The sequence below is a fragment of the Ostrinia furnacalis genome, unplaced genomic scaffold (assembly GCF_004193835.3).
Source record: "Ostrinia furnacalis isolate ACB-3 unplaced genomic scaffold, ASM419383v2 OfSCF0322, whole genome shotgun sequence".
In the NCBI taxonomy this organism is placed as follows: Eukaryota; Metazoa; Arthropoda; class Insecta; order Lepidoptera; family Crambidae; genus Ostrinia; species Ostrinia furnacalis.
In genome coordinates this window covers 1,788,520-1,810,915 of record NW_021130561.1, presented here as the reverse complement: position 1 = coordinate 1,810,915, position 22,396 = coordinate 1,788,520, and the positions used below count along the sequence as shown (strand labels likewise).

The window sequence follows — 22,396 nt, the reverse complement described above, 5'->3', positions numbered from 1 at the left end:
ATACATATTAATGAATATACACAAAATAGTTTTCTGCAAGTTTCAATCTTTTGGATTCTGATTAGATGTTGGCAAACTATCGAGACCGTTTCATAATATTTTTGTATGGAAATATGAATTACACCTCCAGTCTTGTGCTTTAATTTTACTAAGAAGCAGTATTGCAAGAAAAAGGCGCCACAGCAATTCGATTGGCCCTATAATCACCTTTGTATACCCCCAAATAGTTTTAAAATAATAATGCTATCCCCGTAAGGCGAACGTGTGACGTCATAGTCAAGCTAGCGTAACACTGTCACCGATATACCGAAATAAACACACATAATATTAATCGCGTAAATATCGCAAAATAGCCGCAATAGTATAAAATACAAAATATATCACAGCTACGCTAAATATTAAACGTCAAAAATATAAGTATTTCTCAAAGGAATATGTATATGTTTCGATATTCGGCTTCAAAGATTCAAAAGATCCACTAAGAACTTACGTCCCAAAAGTTATGACGTCACAACCACAAGACAACTTATCGTTTCAAACACATCGACAAAATACTACTTCTAATAACTATTCTAGCATGAATGTATATCACAAATATAATGTAAAAGACGTAAATTACTCTCCCATACAATCCAATTGATTTTAAAAATCGCCAGTCGAATGTTTGTGGCAACCAGGTAATGTATTGCTTAAACTATTTTATTAATCAAGATGTACGGTGATTCATATTTCCATACAAAAAAAGAATATCTTTTCATTTCGGTAATATTAAATTAATGAAATAAATTATAAGTATTTAATATAATAATGATAGAGAATTGGAAACAATATTGTGAGATATTGTTAGTAAAACCGATTTAAATTTTTAAATGCACAGAACATTTCATTCAACATTACTAACTATCTATCACCATCGTAATTAATGTCAAGAAGTATTAATTATGCCAAAAACTGGCTTCAAAGTAGATCCATGGTCTCGCGGCACCGCCGTCAAATATCAGCGACCGTTCCTTATTTCTGATACTGTGATTTTGTTTCAAATAATCTCGCGTCGAAGTCAAAACAAAACCGCCAGTACGGGTATCACGTGACCGGTCACTCGATATTTTAACCTGTTACTTGTCACGTGATATTTTGGAACTGTGACAGGGTATAGTACGGCCGCTATTCTCACGTGCGTATGTTCGAGCGGGCGCGGTCACTCCCGCGGGCAACTCTTGAGCAGAGATATCGCGTGACGCACGTACTGGACCAGGTGCCGGAACGTGGATGACAGCGAGAGGGGCCCGCACTTGCGGTCCACCGCTATGAACAGATCTGAAATGGAAACGATTATTTGTTAGAACTTATTAACAGATTTTCTAGAATATGAACTTTCGAACTTGATATTTCGTATGGATGGGAGAGATGTAGATATGCTGCTGTATTTTTCTAAAAAATTAAACTGCTGAAAAGCTGAATGATTAACAAAAACGCGTGATATTAGGCTACGTCATGCGTAACCAGGTATTATCTTCAAAGTAGTAGAACTCTTGACCAGATACATTAATTTTGCATTTCATTGACCCAGTTTTTTTATTCATTTCATATACTCGATCAACAATCGACATAATTATTATGAACTAGCTTTCCGCCCGCGGCTTCGCCCGCGTGGAATTTTGTCTGTCACAGAAAAACAATATCGCGCGTATTTGCTCACCTTTTAGACCTAACCTGGACTACGAAAAACATTTTAAAACCAAAATCAGCTCAATCGTCCCAGCCGTTCTCGAGTTTTAATCAGACTAACGAACATCAATTCATTTTTATTTATAAAGATTATTGCTAAATGAATTACTACAAATCGAACTGAAATATTTACACAAAATACAATACACAATATATCTCCAAAACTAAACGTATACTAACCTCGATTAGGCCTCAGACGGCATAAGCAATCCGCTTGCTCCCACAGCTCCAAAGCCACGTACAAAAACGTGTAATACTTCGTCAGTTGCAACAGGGCATTATGCGCCGCTGCCGGCACGCTGTGGGCCAACGAACAGTAGCCTGATGACGCGCCTGAGCCGACCGACCCGGCCGAGCCTACCGACCCGACCGAGCCAACCGAGCCTACCGACCCGAGCGAGCCGGCGGGAGAAGGCGACGGGGACAGCGGCGATACCGATGAGACTGATTCCGCGCTTGCGGGCTGAAATTAAACGTTTGGAGTCAGCTATTTGTACAGTATTCTTGCAATGGTAAAGTCATAACATAGGTAATTTACTCTCCAATACAGGAGTAAGACCCTAATTTACCAGCAAATGGAGGATTTGGCCTTAACAACACATCAGACTGTAATTTTTTGTCGCAAAATTGAACATTAATTTAGATTCTTGATTATTTAGTTGGTTGACGATGTCAGCTTTTGTTTACTGTTGTTATACACAATGGTATTGCTATTAAAATTTATCACATAAATTGGCTCTTTTAGATTTTTTGACCACACTCATAATCAATCTCACTCAAAAAGTTAAAAGTAGTGGTAATTTAATTATCAATTGAACCTGTCAAGAAGCAGTTATATTGAGACATGTTAAAGCACTTTCAAGTATTGATTTGAAACATGAGTTTATTAATGATTTATAAAATCGAACATTAAATTTATTGAATAATAAATTAGACTAAATAAGTACATACCTTTTGTTGGTATTCGGTGACAATCTTGTTGTATTCCTTGACTTCGCGGTTGTACATTTTGAACATCCGCAGGTATAGAAGTGCTTGCACTCGCAGGCTGTAACAACAACATACATTTACTTACATGCTATTATTTTCATCATGACAAAGATTAACGTTAAAATCTTTATTTGAAACTAAAACACAGTTACTTTTAACACTGCTTTAGTCGAGGGTGGTATCATGTTAAATTTATTAACGCCCATTTCTAAATAAAGGGTTTGATACTACAAATTAATGACGTAATTTTTATGCACTTTCAAAACGAGGTAGACTTCTATCCCCACTTATCCATCGGCATGTCAAGATTTCAGAGGCACCTTGAAAAATAGCCCTCGATACGCCAATGGAACACCTACCTGAGTATATCCAGCTTGCTAAACGTAGAGTGCGGCGAGGCTCTAAAGCGCTGTGGCATGGAGTGAATGGACTTGATGTACTCGATGGTCTCGCGGTACACCGTGAACGCGCCCTTGGTATCGAGCTCGAGCTCTAACACGCGGCCCGTGAGCACGAAACATAGTACACTTTCTAGGTACAGCATGACGCGGGCTAGTGGGCCTTGCTCGCGCTCGGCCGCCGTGCGGAGGCGCGTCGCTTCTTCTAGGTAGTACCTGTATGGGAGAAAGGACGTTATTTAATATTCAAAATCAAAAATATTTATTCAGTTTAGACCACAAGTGGCACTTATGAACGTCAAAATGTAGTAAAAAATAAAAAATAAAAGGTAGCCCTTATGGGGCACTTTACATGTCTCCTTATCTTTTAGGCCATACCAGCGTTATTTATAGCACTGATACCTGAAAAGCACGTATACGTACAGGATAAAGGACGTTATTTATAGCACTGATATTTAAAAAGGTACGTAATACCTGTGCAGGATACGGTCTATGGTTAAAATGGTGATACACAACTGATATGTAGAGTGGTAGGTTGTACCTTCATAGGCCACGCCCATTAGTTACAGTAAAATGCACCTACACAGGCTACCAAAGACTTTAAAGAAATTATTTACAAAGTCAATTCTACGGTAGGATTGGCTTTGTAAATCAATTTGTAGGATTCCTAGATTTAGACTAGATTATCTAGGGCCGAGATATTAAAGTCAATTCAAAGTCGAAAAATATTTAGAACGTAAATATTCGTTGTTACCTCATTCACTCAGAGTGAGTGGAGTCCTAAGGACTTCTTTAAGGAAGGAAAAGTGTTATAGCGCTGAAGTAGCAACATTAGCATTTGTTTTAGTAATTTTCGTCTTGCCGTTACGTAATAGATTTTGGCAAAGAAAATGGCATAACACGTGTACGATATATCCCTGACGTTATTCAGAAAGAAAAATATGTTACTTAGTGATAAGAAAAACAATAATAATGGTGTGGTACTGACTTGTGGTCCCGCTCCTCGTCGCTGAGCGCGTCGGCGGGCTGGCGCTCGAAGTAGGAGTAGTAGATGGGCGTCTGCCCGCACGCGCCCGACCGCTCGTGGTTCGTCGCGGCCACTGCTCCTCCCTATTATTACAAACATATAACGATAATGTCTAGTTTTAAACTTTCATGGTCACTAACATAATTTATTGTTGACGGGATTGCTACCATGTACCTTAATTTCGAGTTTCCGAGTTTTAGAAACCGATAAGCGCAAGAAAAGTGAAGCTCTTCAAAGTAGACCGCTGGTTTAAGTTTTGTCCCATACGTTCTGACAGTCGACAAAGAGAAATACTAGTGAAAATGTATGGTTCCAATATACTGAACTGTCCTATCCATGACATTGAAAGCGGGCGCCACCGTCTATACCGGATCGCTGGTTCCGATTTTTGCCATGTTGGAAACCATATAGTTGAACGATGGTAACGCCCCCCTGTCATTGAGTTTGGTGGGACAGTTCAGCGTGAGTCATCTATATGTAAGGTGACATTAGATGATACTCATGGTTTTTGCCACTTCACTTGTATGAAGACTATTCGTCTAGGTGTTTTAACCCAAGATTACAAATAAATAAGTAAAATATAACACAGATACATGTCCATAGACCCGCAGAGGACATAATCTATGAATTGGAGTGCAGACAAAAATCAAGATATTTCATTTCTAGAGCAATTAGGTATGCCATCGCAACTGCTACCTTACTTAGCACGGTGAACCTTTACAAAAAGTATTTTTTGTGGTTAAATAATAAGGGCCTATAAAATTGTGAGGCTCCATAACTGAAAAGTCTACATGTATGTGCAGCTGGCGTCCCCAAAATAGAAGGGTTAACCTATTTAACACAGCAGCCGTCCTGGAAGCTAAACGGTTAAGTATAGAAACTGACCTGTTCCTGGTGCGGCGTCGGCAAACGTTTGGGCGCGGCGCGGCGCGGCGGAGCGCGTTGCAGCGCGCGCAATGTGTCCGCGCGCAGGCGGCTTAGCGGCACGCGCACGAGGAGCCGCGCACGCGCTGTGGACAAAACAACTTCGTTACAATAGACAGTTTGACACCATACCCCAATAATTCGAAACCACAACTTTTTTAAAAAGACCCTTCATTCTGGTCTTAAAAACTTAATTAATTTTAAATTAACTGTAATTTACGATTTTTGGTCGCATTGTAATTGTAAAAAGTAGTTTGATTGAGTTGACAAAATAGTGACGTCACTTGCTTGTAGTGCCATACAAAATCTATGGGAGAGTTTCGTTTTGACAGTTTTAAAAAGTACGTCAATTGACTGGTGGTGTCAACATGTCTATTGGGACTTCTTAACATATCTTTTTTATTATTTCATGATACATTAGTTTATGTAGACTAAAGCAATGTGGACAGGAATTTTACTGGGCGATATATCGCACGGTCTTCACTATAGTGAAGGCCGTGTGAAGCACCTTTTGTTCAATTGTGGAAATCTTGTCCCGAGACCATTGTTCAGCAGTGGACGTCCTTTGGCTAAAATGACGAAAATAAACGATAAAGGTGCTCACAGTTGGGTGCTCGAAACAGTCGTTCCAGCTTCATGTCACCATAAAATCGTTTCAGTTTCACGTTATCCGCTCAAATCCATAATATAAAACAAAAGCGACTCATGGGTCGGAGAGTAAAGAAAAAACAAAAGAAACGGAATAAAGCTAAGCGCTCACGCGATGTTTCAGATTCACGCCGCCAGATAGACGCCTTAGAATGTCCCCAAAAGACATAATAATAAAGCCTGGTGCTCACGGCTAAGCGTCATCCAGACGTTTAAAACCTATCTATAGTCTGGTCCGGGAGCACGTAGAATGTAGAATGCGCGACTGTGCGACGGGCGCCCGCAGTGAGTGTGCGAGCACGACAGCAACATAATTACGCGTGAGCGATAAGGATGGGTAGCTTGGGGTCATTGGACAAAATTCTACATGCTCCCGGACCAGACTATAGCTTCCCGTAGAGATAAAAAGAAGAAAAAAAAAAGAAAATCACGAAAAATTAAGCCAGCTGGGAACGTCATCGAGCCGCTTGGAGCCTCTCCAGCACCTCTCAGCTAGATAAAAACAAAGAAACAGAGAGAAATAAGGCTGTGTACTCACGGTTGGGCGCGTCATCCAGCCGCTCGGAGCCGCGGCCGGGCTTGACGACGCCGACGTCGGCCTCGGCGCGCACGAAGCGCTCCGCCTTGTCGCCAGCCACGCGCTCCAGCTTCGACTCCCGCTCCATTTTCACGTCGTGGGATAACCTGGCGATGACGAAATACATTATTTATATTTTAAGATTCTAGGAACTCTAGGAACTAGAAACACTAGTAGAAGTGCAGAGTGCTGATAGAATTAAGATTTAAAGAAAAGGAAGAGAGTAATGAGAGATAGACCGTGTATTTTTAGAGAGAGAGAAGTGACAGATATAAATAAACAGTACAAAGGTCATATTCAAATATAGCTATCAAAATATAGAATGTATGTACAGCCAGTTTTGGTTACTTAAGCAAACAGGTTTTTACAAAGATCACTAATAATTCGTCTCTCATAGCATAATTTCGAACCCCTCATATTTAACTTCGAAGGAAGAAGGAGTTCTGATTAATTTCGTTGCGGGTTTACAGTTTAACTTTCCCCCGGGACAAACTTGACCTTCATTGGTTAGGTTTTTATTGGCGGTCAAGCTGTAGATCCTGGCTAAACAGGAGTTGCAGTGGTGGGAACGAGAGGTTGGAAGTCACTAGAATATTATAGCACAAAAATTTTGACAAGTTCAATTTGAATCTAATTATTGTAAAAATGAATGATGATGATGAATTCTGCCATCGCCAGGTAAAGGTCATACCTTTACCTGGTGAATTAAAAAAATCAGTGAACTAAAAAAATCGGTTTCGAGACAAGCCCTGGCGCGGTCTTGATGTATGCTGAGCGGGTGCCTTTTTGTCAGAGGGGCACAAGCAGCTATCTGTCCATTTGTGTATCTCTTTCATTATGTACCTGTCTTTCCTGCTTGTATGTCTTTCTTTCAAATAAAAACTATTCTATTCTACCTCTCAATTTTCTCCTCGTGCAGACGCTCGATGGACATCTTGTCGTCGGAGAGCCGAGACATCTTCTCGCTTCTCTCGTGGGACGACTTGCGATCGATCTTGTCACTCGACAGACGATCGTGAGACGACATTTTCTCGTACGACACCTGAATACAAACAAATACAGATTAAATTGGCTCATGGGACGTTTAGTGAGGCGCTGGATCAAATATAAAATACATAAGCTTAGAGAAATATTGTAGAGATACTCAGTAATTCGACAAAAAAGTGTAACTAGACTTATTTATCTTCTAGATAGAAAGTATGTTCCTCAATTAAACCAACATTTTTTTTTAAAGATTATTAGTAATTTGTTATTACACATGAATACGACAATAGTACATAGTTTTGATCAACCAAGTAACCCAAAAATCATAATAGCGACCGTCTTGTATTTCTTTATTTTTTTGATCCACAACGAGGAAGCTTTTGGCCTGTATCTCACCTGATGGTAAGTGATGATCAAGCCGAAGGTGGAAGCGAGCTTCACCCGCTGTGTAATAAAAAGTATCTATCTACTCGTATACAGTTTTACAGCATCAGTTATGAAAATATTAATTACCTTTTCGCCGGAAACCCGTTCCGGCCTTTCAGGTATGCTGCCCGATAACCGGCTCGGAATACGGTCGGCAGGCCTCGTCCTCTCCGTCGGCCGGTCATTGGGCGTCCGATCACTCGGCGTCCGGTCCACCGGTATCCGCTCCGAGGGCGTCCGGTCCATTTGTAACCGTTCCGTCGGCGTCCGGTCAACCTGCAACCGGTCGACTTGGAAGCGCTCGGTCGGTGTCCTATCGACTTGTAACCGGTCTGTTGGCGTCCGCTCGACTTGTAACCGGTCGTTCGGCGTCCGCTCGACCTGTAACCGGTCGGTGGGCGTCCGGTCGACCTGTATCCGGTCGTTGGGCGTCCGGTCGAGCGGGACCCGGTCGCTGGGCGGCCGCTCGGCCTGCAGCCGGTCGGCGGAGCGTCTGTGGTCCGTCCTCTCGATGGAGATGCGTTCTTGTATTCTCTCATTGGCGATTCGCTCGGCTTCACGCCGCCTTAATTAGAGAAAAATATCGTTTTAATATACAGAATTGCTACCAAACACTTCGACACAGGCAATCAATTGAAAGATTAATCAATAAGTGTCTTTAACTTAGTGAGGACTCAACTTTAGTTCAGCACTGCCTGTCTATTAATACAGACGATGAGCGACGACAGATCAAAGTAATAACGTAGCACCTTATAATACGTGCTATTTTGGAACACATTATAAGAATAAGAATATCTTTATTTGCTTCAAACATGGTATAAGGATGTTAGTTTTTTACTGTGCTCTTGCTTAGACTTAAAAATAGCATGCAAATCATTTAATCAATGTTTCATCAACAGCCCTTTACAGTCCACTGCTGGACTATGAGCCTCCTCCACTATAGTGGAAGGATTTGCCATAATCCCTACGCTTGGCAGGCGGGTTGGAGATCGCAGTTTAAAAGATTGATGTTTTTCAGAGAGCGCTGCTGCCCGTTCTCTGTTTGATGTGTAGTCCCTAAGTCGCCTCTTACGACGAATCAATGTTTATAATTACATATTTATATTAGCTCTGAAATGACATTTCATTACGATAAGGCATTTGCACATTGCACTAACCTGGTGAGCGTATCAGGCTCGCGCGGCGGCGACACGCGCGCTATGGCCTCCTGGTGGCGTCTCTCGGCGCTGCGGTCGCGGTCGCGGTCGCGGTCGTCATCGTCAGCGCCTGACTCGGGCGCGGTCACCTCGATTATGGTGACCTGGCCCTTGCCTTTACCACCCTTCCCCTTGCCCCCTTTACCGCCCTTCCCGCCGCATTCGTCGCCCTTTTTCGGCGTGAAGACCTAAGGATGAAAGGAATGCTAGACAATTACAAACATAATAAAATTGTGCGATTATTTTGTTTTTGTAAAGATTGATCTTTGAACTTTCGATAAATTTCGTCTTGCATAAAGGGTTCCTGTATAAAAATTGTATGAAGATCTAAATTACGACTTAAAAATATCGACTACACGTTTGGGCGGGCGGATTCGCTTCTGTTTCACTTATGATATGCGTATTAATAGCATCCTTGCTTGAAGCCTCGTTGATGTCCGATGCATGTAAAATGCCAACAAACGTATATTGCTAGTGTGCGGCACTTTCTTAAAACGCTTTTTAACAATAAAATACAATGTGATATTTCTCATAGCTCTGTGATGTCCTGTTGCAATAAATGTTTCTTTCTAAATTTTTCTAATCCTGTGTGTTAAAGTGAAATATTGTATTTTAACAGACCTTGCGGAAGATATGCGTCTTTGTGTCTTGCAATGGGTTGTGCGGCGGTGGATCGGGTTCTGGATCGCTGTCTGGCGGGGCGGGCGGCGGCGACGCGGGCCGGTGCTTGGGCGGGCGGCCGCGCTTCTTCTTAGCCGGCTGGTCTTCTGAGGGCCGCGGCTTGGGCGGGCGGCCGCGCTTCTGCGGCTGGATTGGCGGCGAGGCGGTGGCCTGGAAAAATGAGGATCAAATTATTGTTATGGCCTCAATAGTGAGGTGTATAAACGCTATGAGGAAGACACCAGTAACTATTACTCGTACGTATAATTAGCAAATACGATACGAGTAAGTGTGACTTTTGAAATTTATGAGTGCTGAGAAACTGGATTACAATAGAAAATGTTCGAGGCTTAGTGGTAAGCCTTGCAAGGATCCAACGTGTTAAGGATCGACATCCCTAGTGCAAAACAAATGATAGATAACTACGTAACTGATATAATTCAGTCACTTCTTAGCACCAATATCGATATGTGGTCCTGCAGTGATGGTGAGCAAGCTACATATTATATTGTTATAGAAGCCTCGTCATAAAAAAGAGGCTAGTGCTCCTGCAGTCAAAATGGCAAGATGATGATGAAAATAACATCAGGTGCGATTGTGGTCAAATACCTGCCTTGTTATGCATAAAAAAAAAATGTTTTGACAAAAATTTGTTTTATCATGTTTTCTGTAGTCTTTGCCTATAAAGATATAAACAATTTGAACTTAAAACAGTGCTTACCTGACTGTGCCTAGGCGCTTCATCGTCGCTAGACGCCGCCGACGCGCGGTGGGCCAGCGAGCGGCGCCGGCGCGTGGGACCGGGCGATGGCGACGACGCCTCCGAGTCCGACAACTCCGATATTGGACTCTGTTGAGAAAGACATAAGGTTAAAAATGCTGGAGCAGTTGATTTCATGTTCTTATGTCAGATATTGGACACTGCTGGGAATACACGCTTTGGACAATTGAAACGGGATTATGAATTAAAATGGAAATAAATTGGTTGGAGCTTAAAGTTGGTTTATACAGTAAAATTACGTAAGTAATATGGATTACTAAATAGTAATCCATATTCCACATCCACTCCAAGTTTTTGGTTGGTTTAATCCATAATAGTGTTTACCTTGCTAAGAGACTCTTTAAATTATTTGAAGTGTAGGGCAGACTCTCCCATGCAATAGGACTCTCCAATGCTGATTCAAGCGAAATTTAAATCTCTGGATAGTTCGCCGAGTAAATAAAAGTATGAACTAGACTTTACATTCGAAGTGATCACGTTGAGAACAATGTTAGCGGACAGCCAATAGCAGGCGTAACGTGTATTTGTAGCAATTGTATCGTTACGGATACAAACTGTTACCCTGGTAAAGTGACACGCGTCAGATACAGGGCCGACAACGGACAAAATATGTGGACTGCCACCTGAATAACCTTTTAACCGCCAGCGTACATAAAAATTGCTCTTTTTTGGTATTGAAACTTATGTAATCAATAGAATTCAAAATATGGTAGCGAAAACTCTTTTACTATCAGTAATGCTCGCACACCCACTTACAGTATTCGCTCTAAGAGAAATATGTATGTAGCACATGGACTGTGAAACTGTTAAGGCATTATTTCCACAATCAATTGGTAAGAATCATCATTTAAATGAAGATTCTCATTTAAAGTGCGAGAGAGATTTACCGGAGGAAAGTTTGAAGCTTCACATATTGTACTTTCATTCGAAAGCTTTAGCAAGTGTGTAAACGCGAATTTGTATGCAATATGTTAACAAATTGTTTGCACATACAGAATTACTATCCTAATTAGTTTTCTTAATTTAGTTATTCAGTATTTCAAGGTATTATGTAAAATAATAATAAGTTCACCTACCACTCGCGACAAATTAACAAACTCGCAAGTCCAAAGTTACGTTACAACGTTACAGAAACATCAAAAGATGATTTAAGTTGGCAAAAATCTCGACAGAACCCGCGGCATCACAGATATAAAAACATGACGCGACGTCATAATCTTATCGAGTTAGCGTTGAACTTTATGCACAGTATGGTTTCCGCGGACCAAGTTTTTTGATCCGAGATAACCTCTCCTCGTAATTTATTTTTATCGCCTTATTACGTTGCTACGAAATTGCACTTTATTTCTTTAACTTGGACAACCCAGTTGGTACTTTCTTAGAACAAGCCATTACTCAGATAACACTGTAAAATTTTATTAGCGTAATATCTAGTGGCTTGATATTTTTATCACGTAAAACGAAGTTATTGCTAGCGTTTAACAAGGTTTTTAATGGAGGAGCGGAATGAAGATCTAACCTCTAATGGTATGGCCATAGCGGAGAGATTTCCGTGCACGGCGCCGACGGCTTGCCACAAGATATCCTTCAGTAGGAGGAACTGTGCAATGACCGCGCGCCTGTCGCGGCCCTGCATGCGGCACTCCAAACTTGCTTCGAAGTCCGCGAGCACTTGCCTCAAGTTGCACTTTAGCATTGCCAAATTGATCCATTTCTGTCTCAAATCCTCCTCCCGTCTGTTTATTATTCGGTGCAGCGCCTCTATTATTTTTTCCATTTTAATATCGCACGAAACGTCTTCATTACACAAATAAGTGTTTGTTAGTGATAGTCCGAGTGTCACGGCGAGACAATGTAGCATAATCGCTACATACTTTTGCTTACTCGGTTCCCTTGTACGGAGAAGTGTTTACCTTTTGGAACACGACACCTGGGAAAGGGAGGATCCCATGCGAAGTGATATTCTATCGCGCCGGGTTATGTTGAGGCGGTGTCATAAGTTCATGGCGTGCACGTGTTGTTTCGATATTTATTCGGATTCGGTGTTCAAACGGAATGTGATGACCTCAACGGCTTCTAGGTATGGATTAAATATGATCATCGCCATTTGAGGGATAGATTTTGTTGCTATCTTGACTCTCTATGTGGAACTCTTTGGTCTGATTGTACCGCTACTTAGTATTTGTCAATTTTCCGAGATCTTTCCGGCAAAAGGGGAAAATGTAACAAAACATTCCTTGATGCAGAAATAAAGCACGTAGGTAGCACTCAAAACTGAACTAACTAATTGGAGTACTTGCTGGGTAAGAGGGGGGAAGGGTTGTACGGACATCACGTGTTTGTGTGTATTATTAACGTATAATGATTTCCAAAACTCACAATCTAATTAAAATAAAGTACTTTTGATGGAAATATTATATTTTAGCCACAATCGTAAATATAATAAATAGACAGTTATTGAATTGCGCATCAAAAGAAAATGTAATTATATACCACTTCCAGTAAATAACAGCAATGAAACCGTATATACGTGAGTCATCAACTCGTCTTTCTTCGAACGCCGAGCAAATCAAGGCGACTTCAGCGAAAGATGTATATCAGCCGTCGCAAGGTCACACAAGGCGTGGGTAGACTGGGTATTTTGCGGGAAGGCGCGCTAGTTCCCAGAAGAGTGGTGTTTTAGCACTAATGGTAATTCAGAACTTGCTTTTGAGGAGGGGTTTATGGGGATTTCCAGCTGTTTATTCGTTCCAAGAAGCGGAACTTCCAGAAGTTCAATATCACAATATTGGTTTCCTTTGATTCTTTGAAGTGTGAGGTTCTTATCCTTGTAAAGGTCAAATCGCACTTGAGCAAAAATAATACAGCACGTCACTTCACTTATTCTAACGCGACGTTCGTCCGCGCTAAGCACTAATGCGACACATACCAATACCATACAAAAAGTTGTATAAAAATTGTTTATACGCACCATGAGAGGCTGTGCTGACTTAAATAATGTAGCTGGTAGAAGAATGAGTCCTGTCCATCAGAATGAATAAGCACTTACTTGGCACTGGTATATTGGTTACTTTGACTCCTATCACTTATTAGTTTCCCCTTGAGCTGTATGAGTATGACAAAATGTTACACCATATGACTCACCGGCTTCCCTTTGACGTCGGCGAGCGCATGCCTCAGCTCCTTCGACTCGTAGGCCTGGTCGGGCGGCTGGGCGGGCGGCGGCAGGGGCGGACTCTTAAAGTCCTAGGGAGGAGCTGTCTTGACTGCATCACTCACCGGCTTCCCTTTGACGTCGGCAAGCGCATGCCTCAGCTCCTTCGACTCGTAGGCCTGGTCGGGCGGCTGGGCGGGCGGCGGCAGGGGCGGACTCTTAAAGTCCTAGGGAGGAGCTGTCTTGACTGTATCACTCACCGGCTTCCCTTTGACGTCGGCAAGCGCATGCCTCAGCTCCTTCGACTCGTAGGCCTGGTCGGGCGGCTGGGCGGGCGGCGGCGCAAAGTTGGACAGGCTCCACGACGAGCGCTGGGCGGGCGGCGGCAAGGAACGGACTCTTAAGAGTCCTAGGGAGGAGCTGTCTTGACTGTATCACTCACCGGCTTCCCTTTGACGTTGGCGAGCGCATGCCTCAGCTCCTTCGACTCGTAGGCCTGGTCGGGCGGTTGGGCGGGCGGCGGCGCAAAGTTGGACAGGCTCCACGACGAGCGCTGGGCAGGCGGCGGCAGAGGCTGGGCGGCGGCGTGGGGCGGACTTCTTAGAGTCTTGGGAAGGAGCTGTCTTGACTGTATGACTCACCGGCTTTCCTTTGACATCAGCAAGCGCATGCCTCAGCTCCTTCGACTCGTAGGCCTGGTCGGGCGGTTGGACAGGCTCCACGACGAGCGCTGGGCGGGCGGCGGCGGATTCTTAGAGTCCTAGGGAGGAGCTGTCTTGACTGTATCACTCACCGGCTTTCCTTTGACGTCGGCGAGCGCATGCCTCAGCTCCTTCGACTCGTAGGCCTGGTCGGGCGGCTGGGCGGGCGGCGGCGCAAAGTTGGACAGGCTCCACGACGAGCGCTGGGCGGGCGGTGGCGCTGGGGCGGGCGCGGCCGGCGCGGGCGCAGCCGTGGACTCCGCTGAGGAAGACTCGCTCTCGGAGTCGGAGGGAGAGGAACTACCGGAGCTCGGACTCGCGGAGACCATTGGGGAAATGAGACTGCGGATTTACAAAATATTAATGATATTTTTATTTGAAAACTAGCTTTTGCCCGCGGGTGAAGCCGCGTGAAATTTAATTGGTCACAGATCATCATAAATTATAGCCTATATGTTAATCTGGGTTATAAACAATAATACTGTAAAGTTTCAACAAAATCCGTTTAGCAGTTTTTGCGTGAAAGAGTAACAAACATCCAGACATCCACACAAACTTTCGCATTTATAATATTAGTAGGATTAGTAGGATTTACAGTCTAACGTTACGAAGCTTTTCCCTCGAATATTTGCATTATAATTATCTATCTAGAATAATTTTCCTTTCAAGTTCTAAAACAGTTAATTAAATAGATGCAGTTAATTAATATAAGAGAGCGGTGACAAGTAGTTTTGAAAATAGGTTAATCAAAAACATATGAATTCAAGGCATAACTGCACAGGGTCTCAAAACAAACTTCGCTTAGTTTGGGATTAGAGGCGCAGTGTAAAATGTTCAAGTATTATACTATTTTATTATTAAATAATTCTAAAGATTAATAAGCTAAAGATTAAAAAGATTAATATAATTCTAAGCATAAAATATACTTACGGCGCTAACGTAGTGGTGGTGGCTGTGACTTCATCATCGCTTTCTGACAACCCAAGGTCCTTGTTCACCACATCACTGCAATGATAAATCACATAGAATATCCTCAACTATCAATGAGGGATTTTGTTTTTATATTCAACTGTTGACACCACTGGTGAGTGACAGGACCTTACTCTGCAGTGGTCTCAACTAACGCCCGTATTCACAAACATTACTATGAGGTCTCACAGTGCGCGTGGACGCACAGAGTGACACACGAACCAATCATAGAGCTCTATAAAACGCTCTGCGTTCGATTTGTTGCTTCACTTAAGCAAGGATCGTTTGTAAATACGTGCGTAAGTGGTTACTAGAAGTAACATTAACTACATAGTTGTATGCAACGATACTCGCTTGAGTTGAACACCAGTTCAGTAAAACTCTAGTTCACAATTTTAGCATACTTTGATAAAATGAAACTTATTTCCAAGAGCAGAAAGAAGTTTGACGTTCGTGAGAAAGTTTTTCACGAACTGAAAAGAATTAAAGCTTCTACACAAGTCCCGAACATTGATATAGTTGTATTTATTATTTATTTTTCAGTCTATCTTGTACTTACGGTGATACGGAATTCCTGGAGTTTGATATCCGGTTGTCTAAACCTGTAACAGAAAAGAAAAAAATCATATAGCTAATCTAAAAACATAAAAAATACCCATAATACAAACATAGTCAAAAATATCATCCAAGTAAATTGTCTCTGATTCAGTCAAAAATAGGAATTATAATTACGACCAATAGGTGACCAAAAATTAGGAATTGCCATTAAGTATTATTATAACAACGGTTTTGTTCATTAATTCCTTTTTTAAATGTCAAAATAGCTTGCCGTTTGGAGTGATCATTCGTGCATATGTCTCACAGCAGATATCGGAGACAAATGCTCCAGCTCGATGGCGTTTCGAAAGAGTAAATCTCATATTCATAGTCCGTGACACCGTCCACTAATAACTCTATGAATAACAAACACAAGTGTAAAGTGCAGCGAGGGCTCCACCAAGGGCCGTGTTTACTTGGGCGTACCACCAACGTGAACACCTTATTTGTAAAAAATGAACTTTACAGCGCCCAACATAAGTGCTATTAACACCGCATTAACATCGCTCAACGGTTCACATGAACCAATTCGAGTGTGAAGCCGTGAACAGGCGATTTAATCTTTATTGCCATTAAAATAGGAGTTTTAATTGTGCTGGCGTGAGGCTCGTAAACATTGCACATACGCTGAGGTTAGGCTATCGGCCGGTAGCGGGTTCGGTTCCGGGCCAATACCCGGGCGGTGTAAACAAACGAGCTGGGTCATAGACTACTAAGCCGTTTAGGCACCCCGTGAGTGAATGTTTTTGTAATTAATAACGAACAATGCCTGGATTCCTTCAATGTCCTGTTTTATACTTTATATAGAAATACATACTATCGTTATTAGTCCAATGATGATTGTTATTGATCGTTTTCTATTTACACCAAATATTGCAATTTTTGGTCCTTCGAGCCGGGGTATTTATTTTTTATAAATAATTAGTTGTTATCAAAAGTATAGATTAGTGGTCTACCTACACGGTGTCTAACGTACAAATCTGTCTGTAGTTCACAGCGGTTATTTGTGTAAACGATTTTAATGCTACAAGTAAACATGACCACGAAAATATTGGGAATATCAAAGGCATATCAAAACATCTATATATATAAAATATATAAAAATGAAACCCGTTTCGCGTTGTCACGGCATCACGTGTGAACGGTTGAACCGATTTCGATAATTCTTTTTTTTAAATGTTTGTGGAAGTCCAAGGATGGTTCTTACGGAAAAAAATATTAAGAAAATCTCTACGCTAAGGCGGTACGAAGTTCGCCGGGTCAGCTAGTAGATAAATAATTTTATCAACTGGACACTTTATATGATCTTAGTTTAAAGTAACTAACCATGTTTTGTTAAGGCAATAGCAATTTATTGAACCACTAAACATTGTCAATAGGGCTAACGATCCAATAATGTCTGCTACAACTCAGACATAGTTGGAGCAAACTTAGTACTTATATTGGAACTTAGGTTTTGGGGTCAACCTTACCGTATTGTTCAAAGTGTTTCGATAATCCAAAAGCTTATGGAGGTATAATCAGACAATATTGATTACACAATCAGTTAAACTATCGCATTTTGAGTTAAGAGAGTTAATCTGGAATAATGAACTGAAACGAATGGTTTTTAAACTATTTAAATTGGTGATTTAGTTTTTATAATTAATTTCTCTAGTGTCAGATTTTATGAGCCACTAAAGGTTGAAACTGGGTCATGTGGAAGTAATTGGAGGATGCCTATGTTCAGCAGTGGTCGTCCGTGGCTGAAATGATGTTGAAGATGATGACAGGGTGAAAGTCTGATTTAGATTTTTTGCAAGTAATGACTCTTATGCTTGAAGGACGAAAACTACTCTGGTTTTAGTGCAAAGCTTTACATATTTAGCGTCCTAATTTTTTAAACTAATAGTAGTAAAAGGTTGGTTTGTATTTACCACACAAAGGGTTGTCAATCAATACGCGAATCTAATTCGCAAACAACACCGCGCCGCTCGTTATCGCCCGATCGAATCACAGCAATCAAACAAATCGTATTGTGTAACGCAGAGCTTCGATTTTATTTAGAGATGTCACCTGTCCCTTTTTTCATGAAAAAAACATCGAGATTTCAATTAAAAGTTTAAAAACGCATCATAATTAATTAATTAAGTAGCTGCTACATTATTTCATTCATTAAAATTAATGAGAGTAGATTCCGTTACAAAATTACTACAACTCATAGAGTTAAGATAAATGAAGCATTTCTTTTCAGTTTCAATAATCGTAACTCTTGTTTCAATAATAAACCTTTAGATGTTGAAACATTAAAGATGTTGAAACACTAAGTTAAGATTGCATTTGATAACCCAATAAAAAGACTTCAAAACTCCAAACCCTAATATGGGCCAGCGCGGTGGGTATGTCAAGAAAATTCCAGAGCGCTCTGGAAAATCCCAGACTCCGATTGTACGGCGGGCTCGAGCGGGGTCGTCGACCCGCGACCCGTGCCAGACGGATGATGCCCGACTGGACTGCAGGATTCGAGAACATCGACACTTCGAGTGATGTGCTTAATCGATTAATTGGATTTTGCGATGTTGTGATTAATTGCTAATACATTTTGTATCTTTGAAAACCACATTTGTCTGAGTTTTGACCTTGAATACTTTCATTAAATATTTAGAAGACGCGAATGTACGTAAATCTATGGAAATGACAAGAAAAAACTGAACAAACTAATACAGTTCTTAATGAAGTTACACAATATTCGTCAACACAACCTTTCTTCTGGCGCAGTCGGGTAAAAAGCAGTGTTATGTCGAGAAAAAAAAGAGCGCAATTATTTTGCGAATAACAAGCGTCCACATTGTGTACCTATTTGTTTACCAAACACGTCCTTTGTTTAAACAGCATACATGTGCTTGGTTTGTGCAAGCGTATTCAGTCGCCCGAGTATACAGGTTGTCCCAAAAAGTAGTGTCAAACTGAAGCACAGAGGTAGAGCATCATTAGGGCTATCCAAAAATCACTCCCATGTTATGTTCCGTGATTTCGTAAGTTGAAAATGTTTTAAAACTTTTTGGTCACTGTAGCGCGAATAGATAAGGTACATGTCTGATTTGATTTTATTATTATTATTATACTGGGCCTAGCTGAAATCCTGTATGTTATAAAAAGAACATAACTCGAAAACTATTAAATGTCGCGGTGATTCGGGTAGCCATAATGACCTCTGGGCTTCGGCTTGACACTGCTTTTCGGGACAACCTGTATTCTAGCGAGCTAGGATCGACCTATTTGTGTGTCAGACAATAATTGGGTCGGGTTGAGATCCTTGCGGTGACTTTAAATTAATAGCGCTATTAATTTTCTAGNGCCCAAGGTCATTGAGGACTCTAATCGCCTTAACCAGAGGTCATTCGGCCTAGGGCCGAGTGTGAGCGTGACCTTATGATTGATTTCATATTAGGACCTTTTTATAGAAGGTTACATTGTGATAAAAATAACTTCAGAAATAAAGGATTGAATAGAAAAAGATTCACGAAGGAAATATTATTCTGAAATATTAATGACACTCATCCTTTATGAACCACTAAGTATCTGATATAGCACGTAAAGGTCGATTTAATGTGCCCTTCGAAGCAGACTGTGACGCGTATACAAAGCAACCATGTCCTAATTAAATTAGAAAACACCAAAATAATCTTTGTCACTCCTGGCGATTGACGTTTATAAGTTCACGAGACTTCAGCGATGATTCGATAGAAACGAACCACGCCTTTTGAATGCGCATGCGTCTGCTTAAAATGATTACACTTTCATCATCATGGTTCATCAGTAAACTTTTAGAAATTTATTCAATGTATAGCCTGACCAGGAACATAAAAACCCTGGCATAGAGGCGCGTCAATTGCATTTGATAGTGCAACACTGAGTACAGTCGTACTTGTGTTAAATTAATAGGCTCACTTTATGTATCAGGATTCAGGATTACGGGCTAATTTGATATTTTCATAAATTGACCTAAAAATATTATTATAGATAACCTGGTTTAAATAAATTAAATGAAACCATCAATCGAGCTAGTAGGATTTATTTTATTATTCATCAATAATCAAATTCAGAACTTGAATATTCAACTGCAATGTCTGCTCATGAACGCTTCAAACTCGGTACTTCTTTCCCAATTCCATAAAATTCAACACTTAGAAAGTGACAAAATTTTTTAAAATAGGTAGTTGAAACAAACCACAGCTAATTTTCATAGTGGACTGTACTATACGATAAACATGTCAGTCAATTTGACAACCTTTGTCGGAAACATAATTCAATGAAAATATTGTCCGAACTCTTAGTATTTCTCTTCGACAAATACTTTAACACATTGTGAACCACTTTTTTTTCACGACTATAAAAATATTTTAACAATTTAATTCACAAAATCAATTGCGCACATTTAAAATAAAGTTTGTTTACACTTTGACAGCAATAGACTGACATGCAAGGTGACATTTCAATGAAGTTTTCAGTTACTGTTGCCATTAAAAGAAATTAGTACCATTAGTTTTCCGCAACATGGCGAGGGTTTTTATGTTCCTGGTCAGGCTATACTTTCCATGATTGACTCGCGAAAACATCTGACGTCATAGCAACAGTCAACTGTGCAACCACATTCATTCAATCAACCTTGTTTTCATACCCGTCGCCCGTATCGGGAAGCTAGATGCGCGTGCGTCGCTGCAAGCGAATCCGACGCGCTAACAAGCGTATTGACCACCCACGTCTTTTACGGCTGGCTTTACACTTAGGAAGTGACTGAAAGTCAGAATAGTGTAAAACTGCAACAATAAAAGACAATATTGATCCAAAAATGGAATATCAAATGCGATGGTGGAAAAAGATAAAAGAGGAGGAGAAGAGAAACTAGCAGTTATTTGTTTCATATTAACAACCTTAATGCCAGGAATAGAAATTTGTTCAGTCTGACAATAACATACTTTAACATGAGTTACGAAGTATTTGCAACTATCACAGTAAATTCTGCTAAATATTTCTTAGTCATACACATAATATCTGTATGCAAATCATGACTCATTTCAATTAATGTCGAAAAGTTTCGCTCTACATGGTATCACTAAAGTTCACATTCAACGTCATATTGAGCAGGACTATAATTTGGACTCGATTAATTAATCGATTCAAATGGCTGGATGACCACCGGCAGTCGATCAGGGTTCACGATTCCGAGTCACGATTCGATAGCGTGTTTACTTTCCCACGTCTTTGAGCGATTGACGAGATGTAGGGCTGCTGCAGTTACCTGCATAATGCTTGCGTTCCTACTTTTGACAGCTACCTATCAAATATAAACATATAATTCTTTGATTGCCATGCTCTGTAGACGTTAGGACAGATTTAACTTAGTGAAGATATTTGCGTTAACTGGTGGGTGATACCGGGGAGTAGAGACTTTCGGAGAGACTTCCGAAAAGTTGTATAATTTGGATAGCAAAAAAAATTGTTGATTAATAAGAAAATTTAAAACTCTATGACGAACTTGGATGAAAGTGCACTAGTTGACAACCCTAACAATCTGGGAAAGAACGCATCAACGAGATGCACAACCCAATAATGTATACGAATAATTTAATGCTTCTGGGTTTGTGTCATAACTGCGTAACATAACAAACCTGTTATAAAAGGCTGAGTTTATTTACAAGTTATCACATCATCATTGAGTAATTTAGTCTCTTTTAACAGATGGAAATGAAGGAGTTTATTTACTTTTATCACACGGGAATATCGATGTTTTCGTGAAAATAAAGGATACAAAAGTTCAAGGTTCGTATTGATTCGATTCTAACGTATAATAAACCCGTCTAGACACTATACGTGTCTGACTCCAAATTGGCTTGTCTGCACGCTGCAGTCCAAGTTAAATGACGTACCTACTAAATAAATTAACTAAAGCTTAATGACGCTTGATTTTGTGTGATTAACAATAATTGTATATCGACATTTCTAGTTTCTGAAGTTCTGCTGACATAAGAAAAGGACATGGAATAAAACTATTTATTTAGAATTTACCAATGTCTAAGTAGCGCAGATGGTGAGAGCAGTCTGCAAGCGAAAGGTCATGGGTTCAATTCCCTCCTTAGGCTATTCGATTTTTTAAAGTTATTTAAAGAATTTTATTCAGAGTGCGGTGTGCTGGTGCATATGACAATTTTAGCAGCACCTTCGTAGCAAATGGCGTTTTTAAAAGAATTAACTGGGTTCTGCTGAACTTTAAAAGTACCTATTGCCTACTTCAAAATAAAGCCAATGCAATGATATGTTATAAGTGGCGGTTACTACAGGCGATGTCGTAATGAATTGAATACTAAAAGGAAACCGAGTAATAAACTTCCTTAACGAATTTATGACTTTACATATCCAGAATTTAAATCAGATATACCTACCAACTTTATAACATTAAAAATATATTAGATATTGTTGACATCTGCGATTCTGCGAACTATAACTAAGTAGTAGGCTGTCAAGTCAACGTGAGCGCATACACTATCGACCATCCAAGGCCTGCTGTCCTGTGACGTCACCAAGCCCCGTTGCGAACTCTATCACAGTCCATGGGGAACAGTTTGTCTAGTAAGTCCTTGACCCTCTCTACTGGTA

General features: G+C 40.7%; 1 protein-coding gene across 3 annotated transcripts in view; it reads right to left on the bottom strand.

The window, feature by feature from the left end:
* Window positions 1–721: 721 nt before the first annotated feature.
* The window catches only part of LOC114360276 (AF4/FMR2 family member lilliputian), a 59,262-nt gene continuing 37,587 nt past the window's right edge, over window positions 722–22,396 (bottom strand). For 2 of the 3 annotated variants that reach the window (XM_028314919.1, XM_028314912.1), the window contains 16 exons: window positions 15,723–15,765; window positions 15,125–15,199; window positions 14,341–14,536; window positions 14,135–14,188; window positions 10,280–10,408; window positions 9,520–9,729; window positions 8,860–9,086; window positions 7,790–8,267; window positions 7,189–7,334; window positions 6,254–6,399; window positions 5,029–5,153; window positions 4,105–4,226; window positions 3,078–3,332; window positions 2,680–2,776; window positions 1,909–2,191; window positions 722–1,317 (listed from right to left, as the gene is read on the bottom strand). In XM_028314919.1, coding sequence (XP_028170720.1) covers window positions 1,199–1,317; window positions 1,909–2,191; window positions 2,680–2,776; window positions 3,078–3,332; window positions 4,105–4,226; window positions 5,029–5,153; window positions 6,254–6,399; window positions 7,189–7,334; window positions 7,790–8,267; window positions 8,860–9,086; window positions 9,520–9,729; window positions 10,280–10,408; window positions 14,135–14,188; window positions 14,341–14,536; window positions 15,125–15,199; window positions 15,723–15,765 — 2,705 coding nt within the window. In that variant the 3' untranslated portion in view covers window positions 722–1,198. Of the gene's footprint in view, window positions 1,318–1,908; window positions 2,192–2,679; window positions 2,777–3,077; window positions 3,333–4,104; window positions 4,227–5,028; window positions 5,154–6,253; window positions 6,400–7,188; window positions 7,335–7,789; window positions 8,268–8,859; window positions 9,087–9,519; window positions 9,730–10,279; window positions 10,409–14,134; window positions 14,189–14,317; window positions 14,537–15,124; window positions 15,200–15,722; window positions 15,766–22,396 lie in introns of all 3 variants that reach the window. The other variant, XM_028314908.1, reaches the window with a different exon arrangement.